Source organism: Oncorhynchus mykiss, chromosome 23 (assembly GCF_013265735.2).
Source record: "Oncorhynchus mykiss isolate Arlee chromosome 23, USDA_OmykA_1.1, whole genome shotgun sequence".
Taxonomy (NCBI): Eukaryota; Metazoa; Chordata; class Actinopteri; order Salmoniformes; family Salmonidae; genus Oncorhynchus; species Oncorhynchus mykiss.
Window position 1 is genome coordinate 8925011 of NC_048587.1, and position 27579 is coordinate 8952589.

At 41.5% G+C, this 27579-nt stretch overlaps 1 protein-coding gene across 1 annotated transcript; it reads left to right on the forward strand.

The window, feature by feature from the left end:
* Nucleotides 1-7663: 7663 nt before the first annotated feature.
* LOC110531732 (myosin heavy chain, fast skeletal muscle-like) lies at nt 7664-27342 on the forward strand. Its single transcript, XM_036959885.1, has 41 exons — nt 7664-7717; nt 8176-8221; nt 8351-8578; nt 8921-9067; nt 9257-9413; nt 9689-9716; nt 9973-10081; nt 10188-10280; nt 10456-10516; nt 10738-10836; nt 11121-11224; nt 12341-12479; nt 12988-13106; nt 13275-13424; nt 13522-13692; nt 13916-14219; nt 14785-14849; nt 14932-15019; nt 15135-15252; nt 15382-15505; nt 15663-15799; nt 16953-17208; nt 17423-17665; nt 18099-18275; nt 18374-18519; nt 18699-18789; nt 19373-19762; nt 19860-19986; nt 20160-20278; nt 20422-20618; nt 20768-20951; nt 21088-21253; nt 21490-21614; nt 21791-22099; nt 23380-23583; nt 23737-23862; nt 24002-24172; nt 25909-26013; nt 26102-26197; nt 26624-26755; nt 27228-27342. The coding sequence occupies exons 3-41, from the start codon at nt 8363-8365 to the stop codon at nt 27243-27245; spliced, it is 5811 nt and encodes a 1936-aa protein (XP_036815780.1). The 5' UTR covers nt 7664-7717; nt 8176-8221; nt 8351-8362; the 3' UTR covers nt 27246-27342.
* Nucleotides 27343-27579: the final 237 nt, after the last annotated feature.

The following is a 27579-nucleotide window of genomic DNA, read 5'->3' on the forward strand; positions in this document are numbered from 1 at the left end:
GAAAGGCACTACTCCCAATGTTAGTGAACCCCAAATCAATGTAGTTCTCATCATATTTGTGCCAATGTAGTTTTCATCAGTTCTCATCCTGCAAGAGAGTAACGGTTAATGTGATTGGATGTTAATTATTTGACTAGGCTATCTGTAGTTGACATTGTGTTGCAATTTCGCTGAACACTAGATTGTAATTGTATTTTTGGCAGTGAAACGAGGTTACTCAGGCGAGAAAAAAACCTCACCCAAAATGTACAGCCCTGTTGGAAAATATAAATGGACTGTTAAAAAAATCATTTTGTAATTAAAAAAAAAATGTGAATCCCGTTTTTATTTGGCGTACCCCCGACGGCGTTGTACCCCAGTTGTGGAAAACCTGGTCAAAGATCTCTGCCAATGTGTTCTTCCACCTCAGAAAATATTTGAGGAAAAAGCTCAGTGTCGTTATCCTCACAAGGGGAGGCTGCTGGTGTTTTGCAAACAGGGGGGTCCAACATTTTATTACTTGTTACACAAAATATATTTATCTGAGCAATTGTATTAGTATAAAATAATATAATTTAGAGTGTAGAATACAGATCAGTATTTGTATTACTTATTTTATACAGTCTTTAGTATTTATCAAGGATCTGATAATGTATGTACAGTATGTATGTATGTATGTATGTATGTATGTCTAACCCTAACTCTAACCCCTACCCTTATCCTTACCCTACACCCTAACCCTAACCCAAACCCCTACCCTTATCCTTACCCTACACCCTAACCCTAACTCTAACCCCTACCCTTATCCTTACCCTACACCCTAACCCTAACTCTAACCCCTACCCTTATCCTTACTCTACACCCTAACCCTAACTCTAACCCCTACCCTTATCCTTACCCTAAACTCTAACCCTAACCCAAACCCTAACCCTAACCCAAACACAAACCCCTAAACTCTAACCCTAACCCAAACCCCTAACTCTAACCCAAACCCCTAACCCTAACCTTAACCCTTAACTTAAACCATTTGAAATGTAAACTTCAATGGGATTAGGGACATCCCAAGGATGCTGGATATCACAGACCATTTTCAAATCAGATTGGAACCACATTCATAGGTGGTTTGAAATCAGAAACAAATCAAATTCATGGTCATGAACGGTTAAACTTTTTTTTGTCTCTTACGTGTTGGGCGCTAGCTACTCAGTTGACAGTTTGGCAAGAAAATGTGCTAGCAAACTAGATTGTTTACACCCTAAGGTCGATGGTTGGCTGGATGTCCTTTGGGTGGTGGACCATTCTTGATACACATGGGAAATCCAGCAGCCATGCAGTTCTTGACACAAAATGGTGCGCCTGGTACTTACCATTTCCTGTTTAAAGACACTTATTTTTTTTTGTCTTGCCCATTCACCCTCTGAATGGTACGCATACATAATCAATGTCTCAATTGTCTCAAGGCTTAAAGATCATTATTTAACCTGTCTCCTCCCCTTTATCTACCCTGATTGAAGTGGATTTAACAAGTGACATCAATAAGGGATCATAGCTTTCACCTGGATTCACCTGGTCAGTCTGTGTCATGGGAAGAGCAGGTGTTCTTAATGTTTTTTATACTCATCCTTGTATGTATTTAAGTTATTTATTAGGTTTAACCAAAGGGGAACCGTTATTTATTAGGGTTAACTAAAGGGGAGAAGTTATTTATTAGGTTTAACTAAAGGGGAACCGTTATTTATTAGGGTTAACTAAAGGGGAGAAGTTATTTATTAGGGTTAACTAAAGGGGAGAAGTTATTTATTAGGTTTAACTAAAGGGGAACCGTTATTTATTAGGGTTAACTAAAGGGGAACTGTTATTTATTAGGGTTAACTAAAGGGGAACCGTTATTTATTAGGGTTAACCAAAGGGGAACCGTTATTTATTAGGGTTAACTAAAGGGGAAAAGTTATTTATTATGTTTAACCAAAGGGGAACCGTTATTTATTAGGGTTAACTAAAGGGGAAAAGTTATTTATTAGGTTTAACCAAAGGGGAAAAGTTATTTATTAGGTTTAACCAAAGGGGAACCGTTATTTATTAGGGTTAACTAAAGGGGAAAAGTTATTTATTAGGTTTAACCAAAGGGGAAAAGTTATTTATTAGGTTTAACCAAAGGGGAACCGTTATTTATTAGGGTTAACTAAAGGGGAAAAGTTATTTATTAGGTTTAACCAAAGGGGAACCGTTATTTATTAGGGTTAACTAAAGGGGAAAAGTTATTTATTAGGTTTAACCAAAGGGGAAAAGTTATTTATTAGGTTTAACCAAAGGGGAAAAGTTATTTATTAGGTTTAACCAAAGGGGAAAAGTTATTTATTAGGTTTAACTAAAGGGGAAAAGTTATTTATTAGGATTAACCAAAGGGGAGAAGTTATTTATTAGGTTTAACCAAAGGGGAGAAGTTATTTATTAGGTTTAACCAAAGGGGAACCGTTATTTATTAGGGTTAACTAAAGGGGAACCGTTATTTATTAGGGTTAACTAAAGGGGAAAAGTTATTTATTATGTTTAACCAAAGGGGAACCGTTATTTATTAGGTTTAACCAAAGGGGAACCGTTATTTATTAGGGTTAACTAAAGGGGAAAAGTTATTTATTAGGTTTAACTAAAGGGGAAAAGGAAGTTGACTGTTGAAAACCTAATTAATTTACTTCTAACCAGTAGACACCACTTTTAGAGGTCGATTCAAATAGTACTTTTTTACATATCCTATTATCCTATCATCAGGTCTTCAGTCTTTACAAATATAACAGCTGCCATGGAGGTCATAGAGGTCAAGGATATTACCACAACAGCAGTTAAACTGGACAACCTTCTATTCAACTCCTTCTATTCAACTCCTTCTATTCAACTCAATCTATTCAACTCCCTCTATTCAACTCCCTCTATTCAACACCTTCTATTCAACTACTTCTATTCAACTCCTTCTATTCAACACCTTCTACTCAACTCCTTCTATTCAACTCCTTCTATTCAGCTCCCTCTATTCAACACCTTCTACTCAACTCCTTCTATTCAACTCCTTCTATTCAGCTCCCTCTATTCAACACCTTCTATTCATCTCCTTCTATTCAACTCCTTCTATTCAACTCCTTCTATTCAACTCCCTCTATTCAACTCCTTCTATTCAACACCTTCTATTCAACTCCTTCTATTCAACTCCTTCTATTCAACTCAATCTATTCAACTCCCTCTATTCAACTCCCTCTATTCAACACCTTCTATTCAACTCCTTCTATTCAACTCCTTCTATTCAACTCCTTCTATTCAACACCTTCTACTCAACTCTTTCTATTCAACTCCCTCTATTCAACACCTTCTACTCAACTCCTTCTATTCAACTCCTTCTATTCACTCCTTTTATTCAACTCATTCACAGGCAGACAGGAACACTTTCCATTTCCCCCATTATTTAAATCAGTCTTCCAAACAGTGTGCCTGGATGTGAAGTGTTTCACTTGTAAACGTTGATCATTGGCCTCGTCTAGTGGATTGGGCTGTCACTTGTCCAGACTCTACTAAAGGCTTGGCTAGGACGAGTCCCCTGCTACCCCAGACTCTACTAAAGGCTTGGCTAGGACGAGTCCCCTGCTCCCCCAGACTCTACTAAAGGCTTGGCTAGGACGAGCCCCCTGCTCCCCCAGACTCTACTAAAGGCTTGGCTAGGACGAGTCCCCTGCTCCCCCAGACTCTTCTAAAGGCTTGGCTAGGACGAGTCCCCTGCTCCTCCAGACTCTACTAAAGGCTTGGCTAGGACGAGTCCCCTGCTCCACCAGACTCTACTAAAGGCTTGGCTAGGACGAGTCCCCTGCTCCCCCAGACTCTACTAAAGGCTTGGCTAGGACGAGTCCCCTGCTCCCCCAGACTCTACTAAAGGCTTGGCTAGGACGAGTCCCCTGCTCCCCCAGACTCTACTAAAGGCTTGGCTAGGACGAGTCCCCTGCTCCCCCAGACTCTACTAAAGGCTTGGCTAGGACGAGTCCCCTGCTCCCCCAGACTCTACTAAAGGCTTGGCTAGGACGAGTCCCCTGCTCCTCCAGACTCTACTAAAGGCTTGGCTAGGACGAGTCCCCTGCTCCCCCAGACTCTACTAAAGGCTTGGCTAGGACGAGTCCCCTGCTCCCCCAGACTCTGCTAAAGGCTTGGCTAGGACGAGTCCCCTGCTCCCCCAGATTCTACTAAAGGCTTGGCTAGGATGAGTCCCCTGCTCCCCCAGACTCTACTAAAGGCTTGGCTAGGACGAGTCCCCTGCTCCCCCAGACTCTACTAAAGGCTTGGCTAGGACGAGTCCCCTGCTCCCCCAGATTCTACTAAAGGCTTGGCTAGGACGAGTCCCCTGCTCCCCCAGACTCTACTAAAGGCTTGGCTAGGACGAGTCCCCTGCTCCCCCAGATTCTACTAAAGGCTTGGCTAGGACGAGTCCCCTGCTCCCCCAGACTCTTAAGTGTGTGGGATTCCCAGTTTTATGTATGTTCTCTGTGTGACATGCGTCACCTACTGTTATTATTTCCAGGTGCTAGATGTTAGAGTCGGACAGGGTTTTACCATTAAATGGCCAGTATTTTCCCTGTGTCTGTGTACAGGTCGGCCTGCTCTGGGAGGATGAGTGAGGGGACGGTGTGGACTGATCCTAATTCCATGAACAAGTTGGTGAGTCTAAAAATAAGACAATCCATAAAAAAGGAGGCCGTATCCTCTGGAACACGACTCAAATAGCAGCAGATCTGCCAACAAAGCAACGAAGCAATGCTAAATTACCTTAGAGATTGCTGTGGAAGCTGGATGTATTTCTGACACTGAACATGGCCATATTGGGCTCGTAACTCATCTGTTGCTTTGGTAGACTGTACTTCTTGCAACTCTGCTATCGACTGTATGGGATGAAATTGGAGTGTCAACAACAGCTCAGCAGTTGGGGTTTGATACTTTGACATTTCTATGTCAGCGGGTAACATTCCAAAACAACTTTAGTCTGCATGTAACTCTGACACCCAGTTTCGGGAACGTGGCCGTTGGCTGGAGAAGTTCACTGACAGGGGGGGTCATCATGGGGACTACTTCTTGTAACATATTGTAAGTTTGTCTAAAGATCTGTAAAGCTTGATAGAAAAACACAACGGCTAATTGATCCATGTGTTTCTCCTTGTAAATGTCTGAGTTGAATATTACATTTACCCCTCCATTGACTTCACACTGCGTGCTGAAAAGACCTCATAACCTGTAATGTGGACCACAGAGAGTTCCGGTACAGAACAGCACATTATTTAGACCTTATTGGTCGACCACGAGGTCCTGACATTGATGACGTTGGCCACCATAATAGATGGACAGTGAGATAATTGAGATCTGAATAAGAGCTGAAGGAATCCAGCTTGGTTGTTCTGTGGATCCATGCCACAGCGTGTGACATGTCATATATGAGATAATTGAGATCTGAATAAGAGCTGAAGGAATCCAGCTTGGTTGTTCTGTGGATCCATGCCACAGCGTGTGACATGTCATATATGAGATAATTGAGATCTGAATAAGAGCTGAAGGAATCAAGCTTGGTTGTTCTGTGGATCCATGCCACAGCATGTGACATGTCATATATGAGATAATTGAGATCTGAATAAGAGCTGAAGGAATCCAGCTTGGTTGTTCTGTGGATCCATGCCACAGCATGTGACATGTCATATCCAGATGTACATTTTGACTCTGACATTTTAATGGACTGAATCATGTTAAAAGTGCCAGAGCCTCTTGAGTGTCTCAGTTGTCTCAGGCAAACTCCTGTCTGTGGTGATTAAACTACTTTGCGAGTCTAAGTCGTTGAAAGCACCATTAAAATGTCTTGGATCAAGAGTTACTGTCTGATCCTCCCAAGGTCCTGCCAAAATATGTCAACTATGTACAATGACAGTTTTATTATGTCAGTTTACTCAACGGTTTAATGACATCTGCCAGTTAACAGTGTGTCAGAAGCCAGAAACCCCTGTTCTGGACAGCCCCCATCCACATAGTGTGCAGGTTCTTATTCCACACCAGCACTATGTCCCTCGTATACCAAAACACAGGTCGAATATCATGCCAGATCTTTGCACATTAAAATAACTTTGAATGTCATAAACTCTTAGTCTGCATGGTGTTGATGTTCTCTCCACCCACAAACACGCCAAGTAAATATCTTGTGTCTAATAACAGTGGCATCTGCTCAACTAGTGCATCCAGCAGCTCCCCTCTATGGGGCTTCTTGTACTGATGTGCTGGGTGGACACTGCTCACAGAACAAACAGGGGGTATTGAGGTGAAATGTTCTGAACGTTGCTGATAGAAATGTATTGAATAGAGCTGACGTGATTCTCTATTCTACCTGACAGAGAGTCATATCTGTTCTACTCAATACATTTCTGTCTGAACGTTATGTACAGATTCACCCTATTGAGCATTAATATAGCTGGAACCACATTAGACATAAAGAACATTTAAACGACTATTAAATGCAGAGGTTTTGAAACACTAAAGATTTGATAGAGTTCGAAGAATGTGAAATGCCTGTCCATAAAGAAGACCTTGAACAAATACATGTACTAAACATGATATAAAGCAATGCCTCTGCTGATGGTGTCTCCTTCACAAGTTGCATTGAGGTATAAGTTGTGAAATTGTTAGATATTACTTGTTAGATATTGTTGCACTGTCGGAACTAGAAGCACAAGCATTTCGCCACACCACCAACAACACCATCTGCTAACCCCATCTGCTAAACACGTGTACAGTATATGACCAATACAAATTGATTTGCTAGAGCTGCCTGTTAGAAAGATATTAAAAAGATATTAAAACTGTATTGTAAAGGATTAATTCAAATGTAATGGAAATGGAAAGGAATCTGTTACTTTATTGTAACTATATAGTCATTTTAAAGCAGTTTTATAGAAGCCAGCTGCTAAACGATTTACCTCAGAGTGTAATAAAAGTTTGAGGCAGCTACATGGCTGTCAGAAACATGAGTGGATAAGATGATTTAAATACTGTACTGATGTTATGTAAGCCTTAAGAATCCTCCTGGACCGTTTTAGACAACTGACATGTGAGACGATTAAAAGCTCCTGCAGCATCTTCAATAGATCATACTGTAGATAAATAACTACACCGTTGATTTAACCCTTTTATAGATTTTAAATATGCATTTAATATGATAGATCACAAGTATGAGGTGACTGAGGAGAAAGTTCAGATGTGTTTGAAAGCAAAGTATAAAACAATCGGTTTAAAAACACATTAAGTTGTTGATGAAGATGAACATAAATAAAATGTAATGAAATAAGGTCAGATTATTCTGAAATGTTTTTAGTGGTATTGGGTTAACAGGAACTCCATTACAGTATTTGAGGCGCTATGGTAGAAACATTGGAGTCAATCTGATATCGCAAACTTTTGATACGGTCATAATTATTATTAATGACATCTTTTATTGATGTTAACTCAATTCAATTTAAAACCAACTATTGCATTAAAAAGTAACGTAATGGGAGTGTGGCGCTCCTGCAAGTTGGTGGCGCTAGTGAGACACAGAAATACAGAGGTCTCTCACCCAATCCATGTCCTTTACCAGAGTGGTCCATAATTAACTTTTGCCTGGTTGTCAGTTTCAACCAGATATAAGCAGGCTGAGACCCCAGCATCCATAAGTCAGACACCTTCTTCCTCTGTGGTAAGACTCTCTCCACCTCTTCACATGTTTACATTCGCCAACATTTTGTGTGCTTAGAATCTTACATGTGTCTTGTTAGATTTTTAAAATGCAATCAAGTGGCGTTGATTTAAAATGTTTTATTTATTTATTGTGCTTAACTTTAAATATGTTTTCTATTCAAATCTGTAAATTTCATTTACGGTCAAAAGTGGTTCTCCTGCTGTTTATAAACGGAGGGGTTGGTTTATAATGTAACTGGGTTTTCAGGGGTATTTATTTGAATTATTGACAGAATGTGTAGTTAAGTGAGTTGTCACCAGGAAATGAAAGTTACCAGTTGCACCTGTAGTTGAATTGGACAAGGTTGTCATGACTGTGTTGAATTATACAGTTCTAAATGTTTTCTACCTCTTCGGGGGGGCTAAATGATAATGCTTTAGACTTGTGCGTATTCACAACAAACTAATGTTTCCCAGGGTTCTCCAAGAAGTACAAATTCATCTGTAGAAGGGGAAAAAGAAGGTGAGACATATTTTGAGTCTTCATAAGAAAAGTGACAAATGTTCTGTGAGAGATACCACTCACAACTCTGTTGACTGTGGAGGAAGCACCACAGAGTCAATCATGTTTCTTGTTTCGCCTCTTTCCTAGTGATCCGTCACCATGAGTACGGACGCGGAGATGCAAATCTACGGCAAGGCTGCCATATACCTCCGTAAGCCTGAGAAGGAGAGGATGGAGGCACAAACGGCACCCTTTGATTCAAAGAACGCATGCTATGTCGCAGACACCAAGGAGCTTTACCTTAAGGGTTTGGTCACTGCCAGGACTGAAGGAAAGTGTACTGTGACAGTCGCGCATCCGGACGGCACTAAGGAGGTAAGCCTGATTTGAAAAGTATTCAAATTACTCTGTCTTGAAATTAATATCACAATAATCAAAACATGCCAATAGACCAAATGAAATCAATAACAGCAGTAGAATATAACCTTGAAAAACATACCTTTCGTTGCTGCTATTTAAAAATAGCATGACATGTTCTGTACTGACTAGTTAAGAATCACCATGTGTGTCAGTGGCTGATGACAAAGTAGTTGGATTAGATTGAGGTTTGCCTTTAAACAATATTTTTTTTAAGATTGAACTTGTATTTAATGAGCAAACAGAATTCAGTCCTACCCAGTTTGATCTGTGTATAATCTAGATTTCTGACTGTTTCAGGAAGGAAAAGAGTTCAAGGAAGCAGACGTCTACCAGATGAACCCCCCTAAGTACGACAAGATTGAGGACATGGCCATGATGACCTACCTGAATGAAGCCTCTGTGTTGTATAACCTCAAAGAGCGTTATGCAGCATGGATGATCTATGTAAGATACCTGTCTAAACATACACACACATACAGTACTACACATAAAGTCATGGTAGAAACCAAAACAGACCAAATACAGTAGACCTACATTACTATACCATAGTACACCCACATCCTCACATAAATCCAGGTAAACGTCAATCTGATTGTTCTAATCCCCTAATTGAATTTATTCTCGTTCATCCAGACCTACTCTGGGCTGTTCTGTGCCACGGTGAACCCCTACAAGTGGCTTCCTGTGTACGACATGGAGGTTGTTAACGCCTACAGAGGGAAGAAGAGGATGGAGGCTCCACCCCATATCTTCTCCGTCTCTGACAACGCCTTTCAGTTCATGCAGATTGGTATGAGCTCTAATGGAAGGATGGATGGATGGATGGATGGATGGATGGATGGATGGATGGATGGATGGATGGATGGATGGATGGAAGTTAAAATATGTTTTAGAGATGTATCTACTGTTTTCTAGTCTACGTTAGAACAGTTTGCTGGTAACATCTGATTTGACTGGCCTTGAATGGAAAAGGTTCCTAATTTAAATCCATGATGATGCTATGAATTCAATAATGTCCCCATAATGTTGCTTGAGTATGATAATCTATATGTTGTTTTGTTGCAGACCAGGAGAACCAGTCCGTCCTGATTACGTAAGTTGTTTACTAAAATCTCACTTGAGAAAATGTTTCTACTGCAATATGTTGTGTCACTTGGGTGTGATATATTACATTATGAATGGATTAGGCTACGCATAGGAATGAGTCGATGAGCGGGGATATTTGTTAATGATTTACTTATGAATTAAAATACGTCAACAGTGTATTCTTCAATGTTATTTATTAGTGTAAGACGATCTGACATTCAAACATGTGACTAAAACCCCTGATTCTCTGTCATATTAACCAGCGGAGAATCCGGTGCAGGAAAGACTGTCAACACCAAGCGTGTCATCCAGTACTTTGCCACCATTGCAGTGTCTGGTGCCAAGAAGGAAGCAGAACCAGGCAAAATGCAGGTATGTTGAACCTTTGTAAGACATTTCAGTTTGGTGGGCTGTGATCAAGCAATCGAGAATAACTAACTTTACCAGTTTCTGAGCAACTTGTGTTTGTCTCAATCAGGGGTCTCTTGAGGATCAGATCATTGCTGCTAACCCTCTGCTGGAGGCTTACGGTAATGCCAAGACAGTGAGGAACGACAACTCGTCTCGCTTCGTAAGTATGAAGGGCACACTGGGAAAGTGATCTATATTGTACAAATGTATTTCAGTATTTCCCTTCTGTTGTATCAATAGATGTCCAACAAACTGTAACATTTAAAGGGGTCTATCAAAGTAAAATGCTAGATGTATTTAGTTAACCTCTTTCTCACCCCCATGCTCTACTTTAGGGTAAATTCATCAGGATTCACTTCCAAGGTAGCAAACTGGCTAAAGCTGACATTGAGACCTGTGAGTTGATTTGGATTATTTCTCAAATCTTTACTAAATTCACACAGACTTTTTGGGGGAGATAAGCTTTATCCAATGCTCTCTCTCTCTCCCTCTTCTCTCTCCTCTCTCCTCTCTTCTCTCTTCACTCTTCACTCTTCACTCTTCACTCTTCACTCTTCACTCTTCTCTCTTCACTCTTCACTCTTCTCTCTCTCTCTCTCTCTCTCTCTCTCTCTCAGACCTTCTAGAGAAGTCCAGAGTGTCCTTCCAGCTTCCCGATGAGAGAGGTTACCACATCTTCTTCCAGATGATGACCAATCACAAACCTGACATTATTGGTGAGGCAAAGTAGGGGTTCAGGGGGAATGTTTTCTACCTCCATTATAAATACTATTACAATGAGTACATCCATGGTAACAAGGCATCTAGATATGGGTCAGGTCTTTGGGAAATATCTATCAAGTAATGGACTGTGGTGCACTAGTCCACGAGTCTCAGTTGATGCAATTTATTTTATACTACATCATTGAGTCCATCTATTGAGTAAAGGAGAGATACTGTAAAGGTAGGACAGTAGAATTCTAAGAGATTTAACTGACAAGACATCCTCTGTTGTCCATAGAAATGTCACTCATCACCACCAACCCCTACGACTTCCCCATGTGCAGTCAGGGTCAGATCACTGTGGCCAGCATCAACGACAAGGAAGAGCTGGATGCCACAGACGTGAGTCAAACAAAGGGTTCATTATATTCTATATATGGAATGGGTAGGACCACCGTACACACTGAATGCACTGTGCAATTCCAACCTGGTGGCTGCTGGGAATTTTCATGTATTGGTTTGTTTGATTCTAAATGCCTTGAGTTAGTGTTAGGAATTGTATGAATAATAACTAAACAATAACTACATTTTAAATAGTACTGTAACTAATTAAACTCTACTCTGTTTTATTATATCTGATCAATAATGTTAATTCATAAGGAAGGGATTGTGTAGCATGAAACAGGGGGTAATTAAACATAATAAACACCATTCCAACCAGGTTGGGGAGGAAATGGATTGTGGGTTTTTAAGTAAGCAGAAAGGATCGTTAACGTGTGGTTGAGCCGACTCAACTTAGCTCTGGGATGTTCAGATAAGGCAGCAGTGTTTTCCTGGGTTTTCCATCATCTGGAACTGTTTTCTAAATAGTGATGGATGAAGGTGAAGATTGCAGAAGTGAATTTTGATAAGTCTGTGTCTGGAGTGAGCGAGCAAAGCTAGGGGGTTGGAATAAACTTTTGAACCTGTTTTGTCCTGGTCGATAGGAGGAAGGACATTTTATAACCTATGACGTCATATTTTGTACATAACCTGTTGTTCGTGGTTTCATGGCAGCTCGCTCCGAGAATAAATAATATTTTTCTAATTTTGATAAGACTGGTCTCAGTCTATTTTATGCAAATAAGAATCTTACAAATTCTCCTAAAATAGACTAAGTGAATTTAATTAATGAACACATATAGGAATTATGAAAGTCCGATGACAGTTAGTTAGGCATGTGCCTCAAGGAACTCTTCGTGCCTCAAGGAACTCTTCATGCCTTCACACTTCACCTTGAGGCCCATACTGTACATGTAAGACATCAACAAGAGAGTGTCACTAAGTCCCTGTGGAACTGTGTAAAATGTATCTTGTGATGTCATCTACCAGTGTTGGTCAAGTGTAATCACGTGGATCTGAGAAGCCAGTCAAATGTCCATCCCATTTGTTCTGGAAGAGAAAACAGAACTGTAGTGTACTGTATGTGAGAAAACTACCGTTCAGTTCATCACCATTGTACTTCCTGTCTAATGCCAGGATGCCATTACAATCCTGGGCTTCACTAATGATGAGAAGATCAGCATCTACAAGCTGACAGGAGCTGTACTGCACCATGGCAACTTGAAATTCAAGCAGAAGCAGCGTGAGGAGCAGGCCGAGCCAGACGGCACAGAGGGTGAGTCCCACTCATAGATATACAATATGTAAAGCATTAGTCCCATTCCCAGTCCCACTCATAGATATACAATATATAAACATTAGTCCCATTCCCAGTCCCACTCATAGATATACAATATGTAAACATTAGTCCCAGTCCCAGTCCCAGTCCCACTCATAGATATACAATATGTAAAGCATTAGTCCCATTCCCATTCCCATTCCCACTCATAGACATACAATATGTAAAGCATTAGACCCATTCCCAGTCCCACTCATAGATATACAATATGTCAAGCATTAGTCCCATTCCCAGTCCCACTCATAGATATACAATATGTAAGATAGACAGAGCCTCCTCAAAGTCCGGCAGGAGATCATTTATGGAGCCCAATTTACAACCTCCAGAAATGATTTAAAATTATGAATGTGGGTTCAAATCAAAACCTAGACCCACAAAAAACTTGTCCGAAAAGAAACAAGTGATCTTGTGTTTCTGAGTCTGTTGTTGTTGGTTCTCTCTCCAGTGGCTGATAAAATCGGCTACCTGCTGGGCCTAAACTCAGCTGAGATGCTGAAGGCTTTGTGCTACCCCAAAGTGAAGGTCGGCAATGAGTATGTGACCAAGGGACAGACCGTGCCTCAGGTAAGGCGGCCAAACACAGTGTCTACCATTTTCTGAGCACCATACATCTTTTGGTGATGAGTGAATTGCTTGTTTTGAATAGTGGTGATGTTTTCCCCGAGCTCTTTTCACCTTGTCACTAGACATGGTCAATATCTCATGTATTCATTTGAGCTATTATCATTGCAGGTTAATAACTCAGTCTCGGCTCTGGCCAAGTCCATCTATGAGAGGATGTTCTTGTGGATGGTCATCCGTATCAACGAGATGTTGGACACCAAGAATCCAAGGCAGTTCTACATCGGTGTGCTCGACATTGCCGGGTTTGAGATCTTTGACGTGAGTCTGAGACCAGAACAAGACAATTAGTTGTGATTGAGAGGGATTACAGCCTTGTATGATGATGAAACGATCCCTTCTGAAATTCCTTCAACAGTACAACAGCATGGAGCAGCTGTGCATCAACTTCACCAATGAGAAACTGCAACAGTTTTTCAACCACACCATGTTTGTCCTGGAACAAGAGGAGTACAAGAAGGAGGGAATCGTCTGGGCCTTCATTGACTTCGGCATGGACTTGGCTGCCTGCATTGAGCTTATTGAGAAGGTAAGCTGTCTGTCAGGATTATAATGGACCTCAACAGCAAAGTTTAAATGGAGTAATGAGAGATATTATCACATGTTATGACACATCTGACTGTTGAGAACTCAATATGTTTCCTATTGTGCCCCTAAATGAAGATACTCTCATAATAGCATATTTGCTAAAAGAACAAATGTGATCCTAAATGTAAATATCACTAATTTGATGTACATCTATTTTCGTAAAGCCATTGGGCATCTTCTCCATCCTTGAAGAGGAGTGCATGTTCCCCAAGGCTTCAGACACTTCCTTCAAGAACAAGCTGTATGACCAGCATCTTGGCAAAAACAAGGCATTTGAGAAGCCCAAGCCAGCCAAAGGCAAGGCAGAGGCCCACTTCTCCCTGGTGCACTATGCCGGCACTGTGGACTACAACATCACTGGCTGGCTGGACAAGAACAAGGACCCCCTGAACGACTCAGTTCTTCAGCTGTACGGGAAGTCTTCAGTCAAACTGATGGCGACCCTGTATGTCGCTGCCCCACCTGAGGGTAAGATTAGCAGAACAGCAAAATATTTCATGAAGAACTAGTTACAAATCAGTCCCATATTCTTTAAAGGCTCAGTCTGCAGTTGCTACATCCATTCGTGGACTTAAAATATATGTACCCATTCATTCTTGAAGAACATCGGCTTAGTTCACCTGTCGTACCCCATCAGAACCCAAAATATGAGCTTGTTTTAATGCTTGTAAGGAAAGTAAAGGGAAACATGCACTTCACAGCCTCAAAACATTATTCATACTATCATTTTGATATCATGGATGGTCAGTCCTTCAATACATAGATATGTCTATAAATTTGAGTGGTTATGTTTCTCCATTCATATCTCTCCGTTTTTTATCGAAACAGAGGCAGGGAGCATATTTTGTTATTGTTTCAACTGCCGATTGCTGCTTTAAATGTATCACAATTTGTCAGGGTGATTTACTGGGTTAATTTACTCATTCAACAGGTGTTATTTTACACAATCTCATTGGCAGCACTTGCATTAAGATAAATGTGAAATTAACATGAGATTCTCTCATTTATATGGAACTTTTCTCCATTATAACAGATACAACCAAGAAAGGAGGCAAGAAGAAGGGTGGTTCCATGCAGACTGTGTCCTCCCAGTTCAGGGTGAGCTTTTAAAATGTGGATATTCAGCTGTAGTGATTATCAGAAATGATTTCTGAGAACATGGTTTGTAACCCTCTTACAGGAGAACTTGGGCAAGCTGATGACCAACTTGAGGAGCACTCATCCTCACTTTGTACGCTGCCTGATCCCCAACGAGTCAAAGACTCCAGGTACAATAGAGGTTGAGTTAAATATGACATCTTGTCAGTACAGAGTCAGTAACACTAACAAACCAGTCTATAACCTGTTTATGAGTATTTAAAGAGACTTGGTTTGTGTTTCCAGGTCTGATGGAGAACTTCCTGGTTATCCACCAGCTCAGGTGTAATGGTGTTCTGGAGGGTATCAGGATCTGCAGGAAGGGCTTCCCCAGTAGAATCATCTATGCTGACTTCAAGCAGAGGTACACGCACGCACGAGCGCGCACACACACAGAAATATGATCTCTAAGGGTTTTCCCAACATCAGAATAGCCTTATTATTTTACGTAATATAACCAACCTATTACATCTTGACATTTCTCCTGATTCAGGTACAAAGTACTGAATGCCAGTGTCATCCCTGAGGGCCAGTTCATGGACAACAAGAAGGCTTCTGAGAAGCTGCTTGGGTCCATTGATGTGAATCACGAGGACTACAAGTTTGGACACACCAAGGTCAGTCAAATATACCCCCAAGCAAAAACAAATGTCTATATAAAAAAAAGTATGAGTTGAACAAAAGTTAAGTAAAAACATAAAAACAACTGCAAAAATACTTTCTATCTCTTTCCACCTGACTGGTTCCATAATTGACCATGTCAACCTGTGTCAGGTGTTCTTCAAAGCTGGTCTGCTGGGTGTCCTGGAGGAGATGAGAGATGAGAAGCTGGCCTCTCTGGTCGGCATGGTCCAGGCTCTCAGCCGTGGATTCCTCATGAGGAGAGAGTTCACCAAGATGATGGAGAGGAGGTGAGGAAGAGTAGACATCTTGGCAAAGAATTCTGTCAAACACCTGCATGTAATGTATAATGATGGTGTACTGAATATGCTGTGAGTTGTTCAGGATGAGAAAGTACATGTTATAATATTCTATTAAAGCAGCAGGTTGGGATTTAGCAAGCTGTTCAATTGTTATTTAAATAAGTGATTTTTACCCATTTTTTCTGGAATAATATGAACTGCCTCATGATCTTAGGGTTACTTGTCAGTCATTCCCTATGTAGCGCTATCTATACATTTAAGAGTGGTTTCATTTCCCTAGCCCCATTCCTCAGCTGTATACAAAACATGTCAGGGTCCCTGTTTTGTTGTTCCTCAAATCCGAGAATGTAGTTTTAAAGTCCTACTCTTTAAAACTGGAGGAGATCTTTGTTACTGTAATTTAATTATACCAATGTGTTTTCATTAATTGAATTCCCTTAATCTATTTTAATGAGAATTTGTAAGGTTCTTGTTTGTATAAAATAGACGGAGACCAGTCTTATCAATAATAGGTAACAGAATTTATTCTCGGAGCGCGCTGCCACGTTACCACGAGTAACAGTTTATATACAATAACATGTCGTCATTTCATTGCTTCTAAAATGAATCTCCTCCTCTCGACCGAGACAAAGGGAACTTTAAAAGTTCATTCAAAGTTCATTCTGATCCCCCTAGCACATACACAGGACACACAACAAAACTGAATTAACTTTTGACTCCTCACCATTATTGATCACCACTTAGCTGACAGTTCTAACTAACAGAAAACCTAGGAATGCACTCACTGCCTTATCTAAAACACCCCAGAGCTCATTTCTTCGGTTCAACCATAGGTTAACTACCTTATCTGTTTACTTAATCCACAACCCATTCCTTTCTTCCTAGTTGGAATGGTGTTCATTAACTTTAATTACTCCTTGTCCGTGTCACACAATCCCTTCTTATGAACTCATATTGTTAATCAGATATAATAAAACAGAATATAAGTTTACTTTGTTACAGTTCTATTTAAAATGAGAATATTGTTCAGTCATTTAATCATCATTTTCCTAATAATCTTTAAACATGTCACTCACCATGTCACTCACCATGTCACTCACCATGTCACTCACCATGTCACTCTATCCTTTCTGTGGACCAGAGATTCCGTCTTCACCATCCAGTACAACATCCGTTCATTCATGAATGTGAAAACCTGGCCATGGATGAAGTTGTACTTCAAGATCAAGCCCCTGCTGCAGAGCGCTGAGACTGAGAAGGAGCTGGCCAACATGAAGGAGAACTATGAGAAGATGACGTCGGACTTGGCCAAGGCTCTGGCCAAGAAGAAGGAGTTGGAGGAGAAGATGGTGGCCATGGTGCAGGAGAAGAATGACCTGGCGCTTCAAGTCGCATCTGTGAGTGAGCAACAACCCTCATCAGAGCACATTTAGACACACAAGTACACAGATACTAACACAATCGCTATGTGGCTAACTCAAGAAAATGCCCATGGTATATATTTATATTCAAAAAGTTTAATTGATTTGCTCTGAATTATTTGACTAAATAAAGTCTATATTTTGATACGAAAAGTGAAAACACCGTTTTTTTCTCTTGTTCTGAAACCAGGATTCAGAGAATCTGAACGATGCTGAGGAAAGGTGTGAGGGGCTCATCAAGAGCAAGATCCAGCTGGAGGCCAAACTCAAAGAGACGACTGAGAGGCTGGAGGATGAGGAGGAGATGAATGCTGAGTTGACTGCCAAGAAGAGGAAGCTGGAGGACGAGTGCTCTGAGCTGAAGAAGGACATTGATGACCTGGAGCTCACCTTGGCCAAAGTGGAGAAGGAGAAGCACGCCACTGAAAACAAGGTCTTGTAGACAGTCAAACCAAACAATAATCCAAAGAATAATCAACTCAAAACAGAACTGGAAGTCAAGTCTTTTTGTGAGTGCAGTAAAAATGAAGACACAAAATAGTGTAATATGGTGTACTCCCCACATGGGAGTATACCTGGGGTGGCAGGTAGTCAAGTGGTTAGAGTGTTGGACTAGTAATTGAAAGTTAGCAAGATCGAATCCCAGAGCTGACAAGGTAGAAAATCTGTCATTCTTTCCCTCAACAAGGCAGTTAACCCACTGTTCCTAGGCTATCATCGTAAATAAGAATTTGTTATTAACTGACTTGCCGAGTTAAATAAAGGTAGAAAAAAAAGATTCATTGCATGTTCTGCTACCCACTTGTTACTGCTACTTCACTTATGGTGAATTGACCAAAAACTACGTTTGTTGTGGCCGTTTTCAGGTTAAAAACCTGACAGAGGAGATGGCGTCTGTGGATGAGAGTGTTGCCAAGCTGACCAAGGAGAAGAAAGCCCTCCAAGAGGCCCACCAGCAGACACTGGATGACCTGCAGGCAGAGGAGGACAAAGTCAACACTCTGACCAAGGCCAAGACCAAGCTGGAACAGCAAGTGGACGACGTGAGTGGAGTTTGACATTTTGGCCATGATATTATGCAAGATGATATTATCTACAGTTGTTTAGATTTGACCAACACATGTCTGTTTATATCTTGTAGCTTGAAGGTTCTCTGGAGCAAGAGAAGAAGCTCCGTATGGACCTTGAGAGAGCCAAGAGAAAGCTGGAGGGAGATCTGAAACTGGCCCAGGAGTCCATAATGGACCTGGAGAATGACAAGCAGCAGTCTGATGAAAAAATCAAGAAGTAAACACAAATAAATTACTACAGTATTCCCTGCCTTCTTGATCAACATAATGGTTCTTCTTGGCTCATTCTTGTAATCATGAAATAGTCTTTGTATGTGATTCTTAAAAGCAAAGTGAATGGTAGCTTAGGCTCCCTTTACACTGTCTAACCAAACCAAACGTGTTTGTGTTTGTTAGGAAGGAGTTTGAGACCACCCAGCTCCTCAGCAAGATAGAGGATGAGCAGTCTCTGGGAGCTCAGCTGCAGAAGAAGATCAAGGAACTCCAGGTACAGTAGAGGATCTAAGCTCCAGTACAGGAAAATAACCAATGCATTTCTTCTGGTAGTGTAACAGTATAACTTTAGACCGTCCCCTCGCCCATACCCGGGCGCGAACCAGGGACCCTCTGCACACATCAACAAAAGTCACCCACGAAGCATCGTTACCCATCGCTCCACAAAAGCCACAGCCCTTGCAGAGCAAGGGGAACAACTACTTAAAGGTCTCAGAGCAAGTGACGTCAAAGATTGAAACGCTATTAAGCGCGCACCACCGCTAACTAGCTAGCCGTTTCACATCCGTTACACTAGCACACATTCTTCCTGGTGGATTCTGATGGCTCAGTAAGATGGAAGATGGTGCTTCTTGCTGGTGCTTCTAATCTATGCAAAGATGTTGCTTCTTACCGTTGTTAGTTTGGTTCCTGCATGGGACAATGTCTAATGAATATAGTAAATATGTTAGTGTAGCTGGCTATGTATAAACACATTTATGCTAAATATACAGTACATGCTATTATTATGTAGTGAGGTTCAATTGTTTCAACTCTATTGTAGTGTTCATTCCCCCTGCTCCTGACCCTTTTTCTAGGCCCGTATTGAGGAGCTGGAGGAGGAAATTGAGGCTGAGCGTGCTGCCAGGGCCAAGGTTGAGAAGCAGAGGGCCGATCTCTCCAGGGAACTTGAGGAGATCAGTGAGAGACTGGAGGAGGCCGGAGGCGCCACTGCTGCTCAGATTGAGATGAACAAGAAGCGCGAGGCTGAGTTCCAGAAGCTGCGTCGTGATCTTGAAGAGTCCACCCTGCAGCATGAGGCCACAGCCGCCGCTCTGCGCAAGAAGCAGGCCGACAGTGTGGCTGAGCTCGGGGAGCAGATCGACAACCTGCAGCGCGTCAAGCAGAAGCTGGAGAAGGAGAAGAGTGAGTACAAGATGGAGATTGATGACCTCTCCAGCAACATGGAGGCTGTCGCCAAGACTAAGGTGAGTAGTGATGTTTTGGTCAAGCAGTGTTGAGGATGGTCAGCTAAATTACCATTCAATAGACTGAAGTTGACAGTCACATATGTTTCACTAACAGGGCAATCTGGAGAAGATGTGCCGTACTCTTGAGGACCAGCTGAGCGAGCTCAAGACTAAGAATGATGAGAATGCTCGCCAGGTCAACGACATCAGCGGACAGAGGGCCAGACTCCTGACAGAAAATGGTACCTCCAACAATGAACAACAAACCAATATAGTTCACCTCAGTAGTACACAATAACATGTGTCGGGGGCTGTAAATTCAGTCCACACAGTTTCTGCACTACGATTCCTCAAAATACAATGTCAATCTTCGAGAACAGAGTCCCCATAACAAGATGTCCCTCTTTCCCTGCAGGTGAGTTTGGCCGCCAGCTGGAGGAGAAGGAAGCCCTGGTGTCTCAGCTGACCAGAGGCAAACAGGCTTTCACCCAACAGGTGGAGGAGCTGAAGAGACTGATTGAGGAGGAGGTCAAGGTAAGGCATCCTAAATGGAAACCACCTTCCAGTTTAGATCTTTATCTACACATATACTGTTTCTACACCTCCCTCAGAGACTTCTACTGTCATCTGTTTTACTCTCCCTCTCTAATCTCTCTTTGTCTTTCTTTATCTCTCAGGCTAAAAACGCACTGGCCCATGGTGTCCAGTCTGCCCGCCATGACTGTGATCTCCTGAGAGAGCAGTTTGAGGAGGAGCAGGAGGCCAAGGCAGAGCTGCAGCGCGGCATGTCCAAGGCCAACAGTGAGGTGGCTCAGTGGAGGACTAAGTATGAAACTGATGCCATCCAACGCACAGAGGAGCTGGAGGAGGCCAAGTGAGTTGCTCTCAATAGTCAAATCTAAAATAAACGCTGTGGATGGTGAGGCTGGTTGGGGATCTGAGAAAATGTTACTTCAATATGTAGTGCAGTATTTGTTTCACAACAAGTTACTCACCATAACACCACCCGCTGTTGTCCAACAGGAAGAAGCTGGCCCAGCGTCTGCAGGAGGCTGAGGAGACCATTGAGGCGACCAACTCAAAGTGTGCCTCCCTGGAGAAGACCAAGCAGAGACTGCAGGGAGAGGTGGAGGACCTCATGATTGACGTTGAGAGAGCCAACGCCATGGCCGCTAACCTTGACAAGAAGCAGAGGAACTTTGACAAGGTGAACATTTATAAACCGCACTCTAGGGTTATATTTTCTGTCTGCTATTTGATCAGTTGTATTATAATTGTAGCATATTTCCGATTGAAAACTCTCTTTCAATGAGTTGTAATGAAAATCCCATGGATTTCCCCAGGTTCTGGCAGAGTGGAAGCAGAAGTATGAGGAGGGCCAGGCTGAGCTGGAAGGAGCTCAGAAGGAGGCTCGCTCAATGAGCACTGAACTCTTCAAGATGAAGAACTCCTACGAGGAGGCTCTGGATCATCTGGAGACTCTGAAGAGAGAGAACAAGAACCTGCAACGTGAGCATTTGACAGCAGTTATTTTTGCATGATATTTGACCAGTGTTTGAAAATGGAATCGACTGGAATCATCAACATTATATAAAATGATGTGGGGTGGCAATTAGATTTGCAGGACAGCATGAAGTGCTGTTCATTAATAAACTGTTATTATGATTCATTATAAACTTCAGTGCATTGGTGATAGCCACTGAAAATCTCCCAAGTCTAAACAGCTTCTGCGTTTGTGTGTGCAGAGGAGATCTCTGACCTGACTGAGCAGATCGGAGAGACTGGCAAGAGCATCCATGAGCTGGAGAAGGCCAAGAAGACCGTGGAGACAGAGAAGTCTGAGATCCAGACCGCTCTGGAGGAGGCTGAGGTACAAACTACAGCTGTTTGATTGGAATAGCAGTGTTACACTTGCCTATACCAACTACAATCCAGTGCTTCACGTATTGGTTTATATTGTCATCATATACACAGTATTTAATTCTTTGTGAAATACACATGCTAATATATTGAGCACAATTCGCTTGACTGCTTCTCTTTGTCCAGGGCACATTGGAGCACGAGGAATCCAAGATTCTGCGTGTGCAGCTGGAGCTGAACCAGATCAAGGGTGAGGTGGACAGGAAGATCGCTGAGAAGGATGAGGAGATGGAGCAGATCAAGAGGAACAGCCAGAGGGTGGTTGACTCCATGCAGAGCACCCTGGACTCTGAGGTCAGGAGCAGGAATGACGCCCTGAGGGTGAAGAAGAAGATGGAGGGAGACCTGAATGAGATGGAGATCCAGCTGAGCCACGCCAACAGACAGGCCGCTGAGGCCCAGAAACAGCTGAGGAACGTCCAGGGACAGTTCAAGGTAAAGGAACTTGGACATCAGGCTCAACAACCTGAACATGGGGAGGGATTTGTTCGTGAATCAGTAGAAAATAATAGATCAGAGGAATGTAATAGAGTGGACTATTATACTGTACACTCTTTGAAGTAAAGGGGCCTGGAAGAACGTTTTGGGTTGCCGCACCGGCAGAACCCTCCCAGTTGAAAAAGGTTCCAAGAGGAACCCCTCCGAAATGGACCTTTGAGAAACCTTTTTTGTGATGGGAGGGGTTCAATGTTGAACCTTTTCAATAATATATTATGGAGGTGTCATTCTATCAGATTGGAGATGTGGCTTATTGGCAGAGGTGGGACCAAGTCATTGTTTTACAAGTCACAAGTAAGTCTCAAGTCTTAGCACTCAAATCCCAAGTCAAGACAGGCAAGTCCGAGTCAAGTCCAAAGTCAAGACAGGCAAGTCCGAGTCAAGTCTCAAGTCAAGACCGACAAGTTTCAAGTCTTGAGTTTCGAGTCCTAAACAAGTCATAATGTGCTCTTCGAGTCAAAAGGCTCAAGTCCAAGTTAAGTCACAAGTCATTGGTGTTAAAGTCAAAGTTGAGTTGCAAGTCATCATATTTGTCACTTGAATCCAAGACATGTGACTCGAGTCCACACCTCTGCTTATTGGAGGGTTATTTGTTGTCAAGCATTAGCATAAATGTTATTCCTGTTCATCATGTTAAGTTAGTATACTGCAAATTGAAATGTTCCTTCAATATTTTTGCATATTGAGTTTTCTAATATAATCATTTTTAATTGCTGATTACATACAATAAGAACGTTGTAAATATTCCAACTTTGGGATTTGCTTTTGAAGAATTCATACACCTCCACTGGCCTCATTGAAGCAACAAAACTGTCAGTGTTCAACCTGAACATGTGATGACAATACAACAGAACAGATGAACAGGAATTAAATTTACTCTAACGGTCGGCCCAAAAAATATCTATCTTAAAGCCATGCCCCTACTAAGCCATGCCTCCACTCCAGGGATCATCCATGAACCCTTGCTACATTTAACAATTAAAGGTTTACCCAAGAACCACATCAACTAACCAAATGTGAAAATATGAACCATTGACTAGCAATGGTTCCTTGAGGAACTCTAGGGGTTCCTTGAGAATCTCCAGGGTTCCTCTACTCACCACTAATTCTAGGAGTGTAGAAAGGTAGGGATATTAGGGACATTTTTACCCATTAACATTTCTCTCACCGATTGTATTGCCCGACTTCCACAATTCCTAATTCATTGTGATCCCCAGGATGCCCAATTGCACCTTGATGATGCCGTCCGCGCCGCAGAGGATATGAAGGAGCAGGCAGCCATGGTGGAGCGCAGAAACGGTCTGATGGCGGCAGAAATCGAGGAGCTGAGAGTTGCTCTGGAGCAGACAGAGAGAGGCCGCAAAGTGGCTGAGACTGAGCTGGTGGACGCCAGCGAGCGTGTCGGACTGCTGCACTCCCAGGTACGGGTCAAAAGCCATTTCTAATGAAACTCAACCAAGCAAACTGTTTACACACATATAGAATTCAACAGTGCTTGCTTTTAGATTTTCACAATTTCAGCCTTGTGTAAGTTCTCTTGAGAATCAAACAAATCGCCTTGTTTCCTCCTTCAGAACACCAGCCTTGCGAACACCAAGAAGAAGCTGGAGACTGACCTGGTTCAGGTGCAGGGAGAGGTGGACGACATCGTCCAGGAGGCCAGGAATGCAGAGGAGAAGGCCAAGAAGGCCATCACTGACGTGAGTCCTTGAATTACATCAACTTGATTTGTCCCCAAGGGCCAGCAGTTGCTGGGCTGGTTTAACCACACCAAAGATCCCAAAGGAGCTTTATGATTGGTGCCAGTTGGTGCATAAATGAAACTAACTACCATTCCAGGCGGCCATGATGGCCGAGGAGCTGAAGAAGGAGCAGGACACCAGCTCTCACCTGGAGAGGATGAAGAAGAACCTGGAGGTCACAGTCAAGGACCTGCAGCACCGTCTGGATGAGGCTGAGAATCTGGCCATGAAGGGAGGCAAGAAGCAGCTCCAGAAACTGGAGTCCAGGGTGAGTTAACAGCAGGGTGGATTGAAAAACAGTTTGCTGGAAGTGTATTTGATCATATAAAAATAAGGTATGTTGGGGGAAAATGCCTCACTTTGGCGAACATTTATATTTTCTCACACAAAGAAATCTACTTTTGGTAAGATTTGAATATGGCATTCTGGGTATTTTGTAGGAAAATACATGTTTAATAACTGAAGATTACTGTGTTTAAATACATTTTAAAAGTTTTATTATTACAATTTTGAGTAATTAACTCTTAAAAGCTAAAATCTTTCAGCAGTAAGGTTTGAGAATGTCAGGGGTTCACCTAGGGGTTATGATAGGGGCTGTACCAAATGTTTGATGTATTATAATAATTGATTATGCTTATGTTGTACTAATTAAAGAGGAGAGGTTTATAATACCCCCTCCCTCCTTACATTTATATGGTCCTAGGCTACAGATTAACAATATACATTATGAGGTTTAATATTGTTCCACAGTACATTTCTAGTCTCTGCCTCTTATAAAGAAACTGTCTGAGAAATGTGTGAGTTCAGGCTGTCTGTGAAAAGAGCCTAAAATATAAAAGAGATGCAGAGACACAGAACTCCCCAGGGAGTGTAAGAGTTAAGAGACTAGTCAAACATTCCATTATAAATCAAATTGGGGTGTGGACAATTACTGCTAAGCTTTAAGATAACACTGAAACGCTTTGTTTGTGTAGCTGTGGATGCATTGGCTTGGTCTCATGAGTAGAAGGTAATGACATAGGCAGTGACATCACTAAGGCTGGACTTCAGGTTTTATAAAATATCTTGGACCCTTGAGTATTTTGCAGAACTTACTCGGAAACATGCATGCTATGTTCCTGTTGACAACTTCTGTCTGCAATTGCATTAATAAAAGTTGTTGAATGATTTAACCTCTCTAGGGTATGTGGGAAGCTAGCGTCCCATCTAGCCAACATCCAGTGAGGTTGCAGAGCGCCAAATTTAAATACAGAAATACTCATTATAAAAATTCAGAAAACAAAACATATTTTACATAGGTTTAAATATTAACTTCTTGTGAATCCAACCACGGTGTCAGATTTTAAAAATGCTTTACGACGAAAGCATACCTTACAATTATTTGAGAACATATCCCAGTTGACAAATTATTACAAACAGTAACCAGCCAAGCAGAAGCATTACATAACTCAGAAATAGAGATAAAATTAATCCCTTACCTTTGATGATCTTCATATGGTGGCACTCAGAAGAAATTACTTTACTAAATAAATGTTCCTTTTGTTCGATAAAGTGTCTTTATATCCAAAAACCTCAGTTTTGTTTGCTCGTTTTCTTCAGTAATCCAAGCCTGAAACCATTTCTAAAGACTGTTGACATCTAGTGGAAGGCATAGGAACTGCAAATTGAGTCCTAAGTCAATGGATACTGTAATGGCATTGTATAGAAAACTACAAAACCAACAAAAAAAATACTTCCTGAATGGATTCTTCCCAGGTTTTCGCCTGCCAAATCAGTTCTGTTAACCACAGGGCTATTGTGTATTGATGAGTTCTCTCAATAACCCACCTACATAATGAAATGTATTTTTATTTTTATTATAGACCCCTTTAATTAAAATCGTAAAAGTACATAGGAACACTTGTGCCTCCTCGACTAGCTGAAGAACATTCCTGTTTTACAAAGATTTGTTATGTCTGACTTCACCACCTCACATAAATGCCAACGTTTATTTCGTCCACAAAGGTGCGTGAGCTCGAGACTGAGGTGGAGGCCGAGCAGAGAAGAGGTGTAGACGCGGTCAAGGGAGTCCGCAAGTATGAGCGCAGAGTCAAGGAGCTCACTTACCAGGTAAGAGAAAGTGCATTCTGCACACACTAAAGCACACTGGTTTGTGTGTTAAACTATGGACTATTGATTCTTGTAACTTCTCCCACAGACTGAGGAGGATAAGAAGAACGTTGCCAGACTTCAGGACCTGGTAGATAAGCTGCAGATGAAAGTGAAGGCCTACAAGAGGCAGGCTGAGGAAGCGGTGAGTCACAGACTTAGTCAAATACTCTGAAAGGTTACATTCCCTAGTAGACATTACACAAGTTTAGTCAGTTTAGTTGAAGTGTTGTTACTGCACAACCGTCAACATCACTCAGTTGATAGTGCAAGTAATTGCTGAAGAAATGTACGCACAGTGACTCTTCCTATGTGTAACATTTTAAAGTAGAGAGGTGGTGCTGACTCTCCTGGATCACATGGCCCTGGAAGCAGCAGATTGATCCTCTGTTCCACCACTCACGTTCTCTTCTGTATCACCCATCTCCCTATATATACTGTACAATGCTATCCTAAATATGTCAATAAATAAAAACGTTAAAATACATTTTAAAAATATATATTAATTTGGTACCTGAAACTCCAAACTTTCAATACTGATGTTATGCTCTCGTCTCTTTTCCTCACCCAGGAGGAAGCATCCAACCAGCACATGTCTAAGTTCCGGAAGGTTCAGAATGAGCTGGAAGAGGCTGAGGAGCGTGCTGACATCGCTGAGACTCAGGTCAACAAGCTCAGAGCCAAGACCCGTGACTCTGGAAAGGTATAGAAGTGCTGCTAAACCTACACCTGACTCATGTTCAAACATGACCACATCAACACCACCTATGATTCATTCTTCACAAAGGTCAATACTGATGTTTAACAATCAGTCAAATGTTGAGGATCTCTGAGATAAAATTTTCAGGACAGGTTAAAATACATTTTTCTTTATAAAAGGTTAATCAAAAATCAAGCTGAGCACAGAGTCTTAAATACTTGATGCATTCTGTTATTTCCAAGTGTTGATATATTTATCATGTTCATTATTAATAATGATCCATTCTGTTATTACCAAGTGTTGATATATTTATCATGTTCATTATTAATAATGATCCATTCTGTTATTACCAAGTGTTGATATATTCATCATGTTCATTATTAATACTGATCCATTCTGTTATTACCAAGTGTTGATATATTTATCATGTTCATTATTAATACTGATCCATTCTGTTATTTCTTTCTTCTTACAGGGAAAAGAATCTGAATAAACAAGACCAAAGTCTTATCAATTTCCTGTGTTTCATAAAATATGATTTTCATGGTGAAATGTTGAGCATTGATTAAAAACATGTCGGCCTACATACACTTCCTTTGTGACTGTGGACTTATTTCTCAGAAAACAGCTTTTCAAACCATAAAAAATACCTTACTTTAACTAAAGGAGCAATCTAGGATTCAAACCACAACACTTGTTTTGGTTAAGAGCTGAGGGTTGAGGCTGGAGAAATGTAATCACTTTCAAATTCCTGAACAGAGCTATGGATGCAAAGATTGATAATCCATTACATCATAAATTATAGTTATAGTTATAACCTTTTACAC

What these genes read in the sequence shown, in the direction of transcription:
- LOC110531732 (XM_036959885.1), top strand. Translation starts at nt 8,363, where the DNA reads ATGAGTACGGACGCGGAGATGCAAATCTACGGCAAGGCTGCCATATAC. An exon ending in CTTTCAGTTCATGCAGATTG is followed by an intron (nt 9,414 to 9,688) that starts GTATGAGCTCTA and finishes GTTTTGTTGCAG; the next exon opens with ACCAGGAGAACCAGTCCGTC. An exon ending in ACGACAACTCGTCTCGCTTC is followed by an intron (nt 10,281 to 10,455) that starts GTAAGTATGAAG and finishes GCTCTACTTTAG; the next exon opens with GGTAAATTCATCAGGATTCA.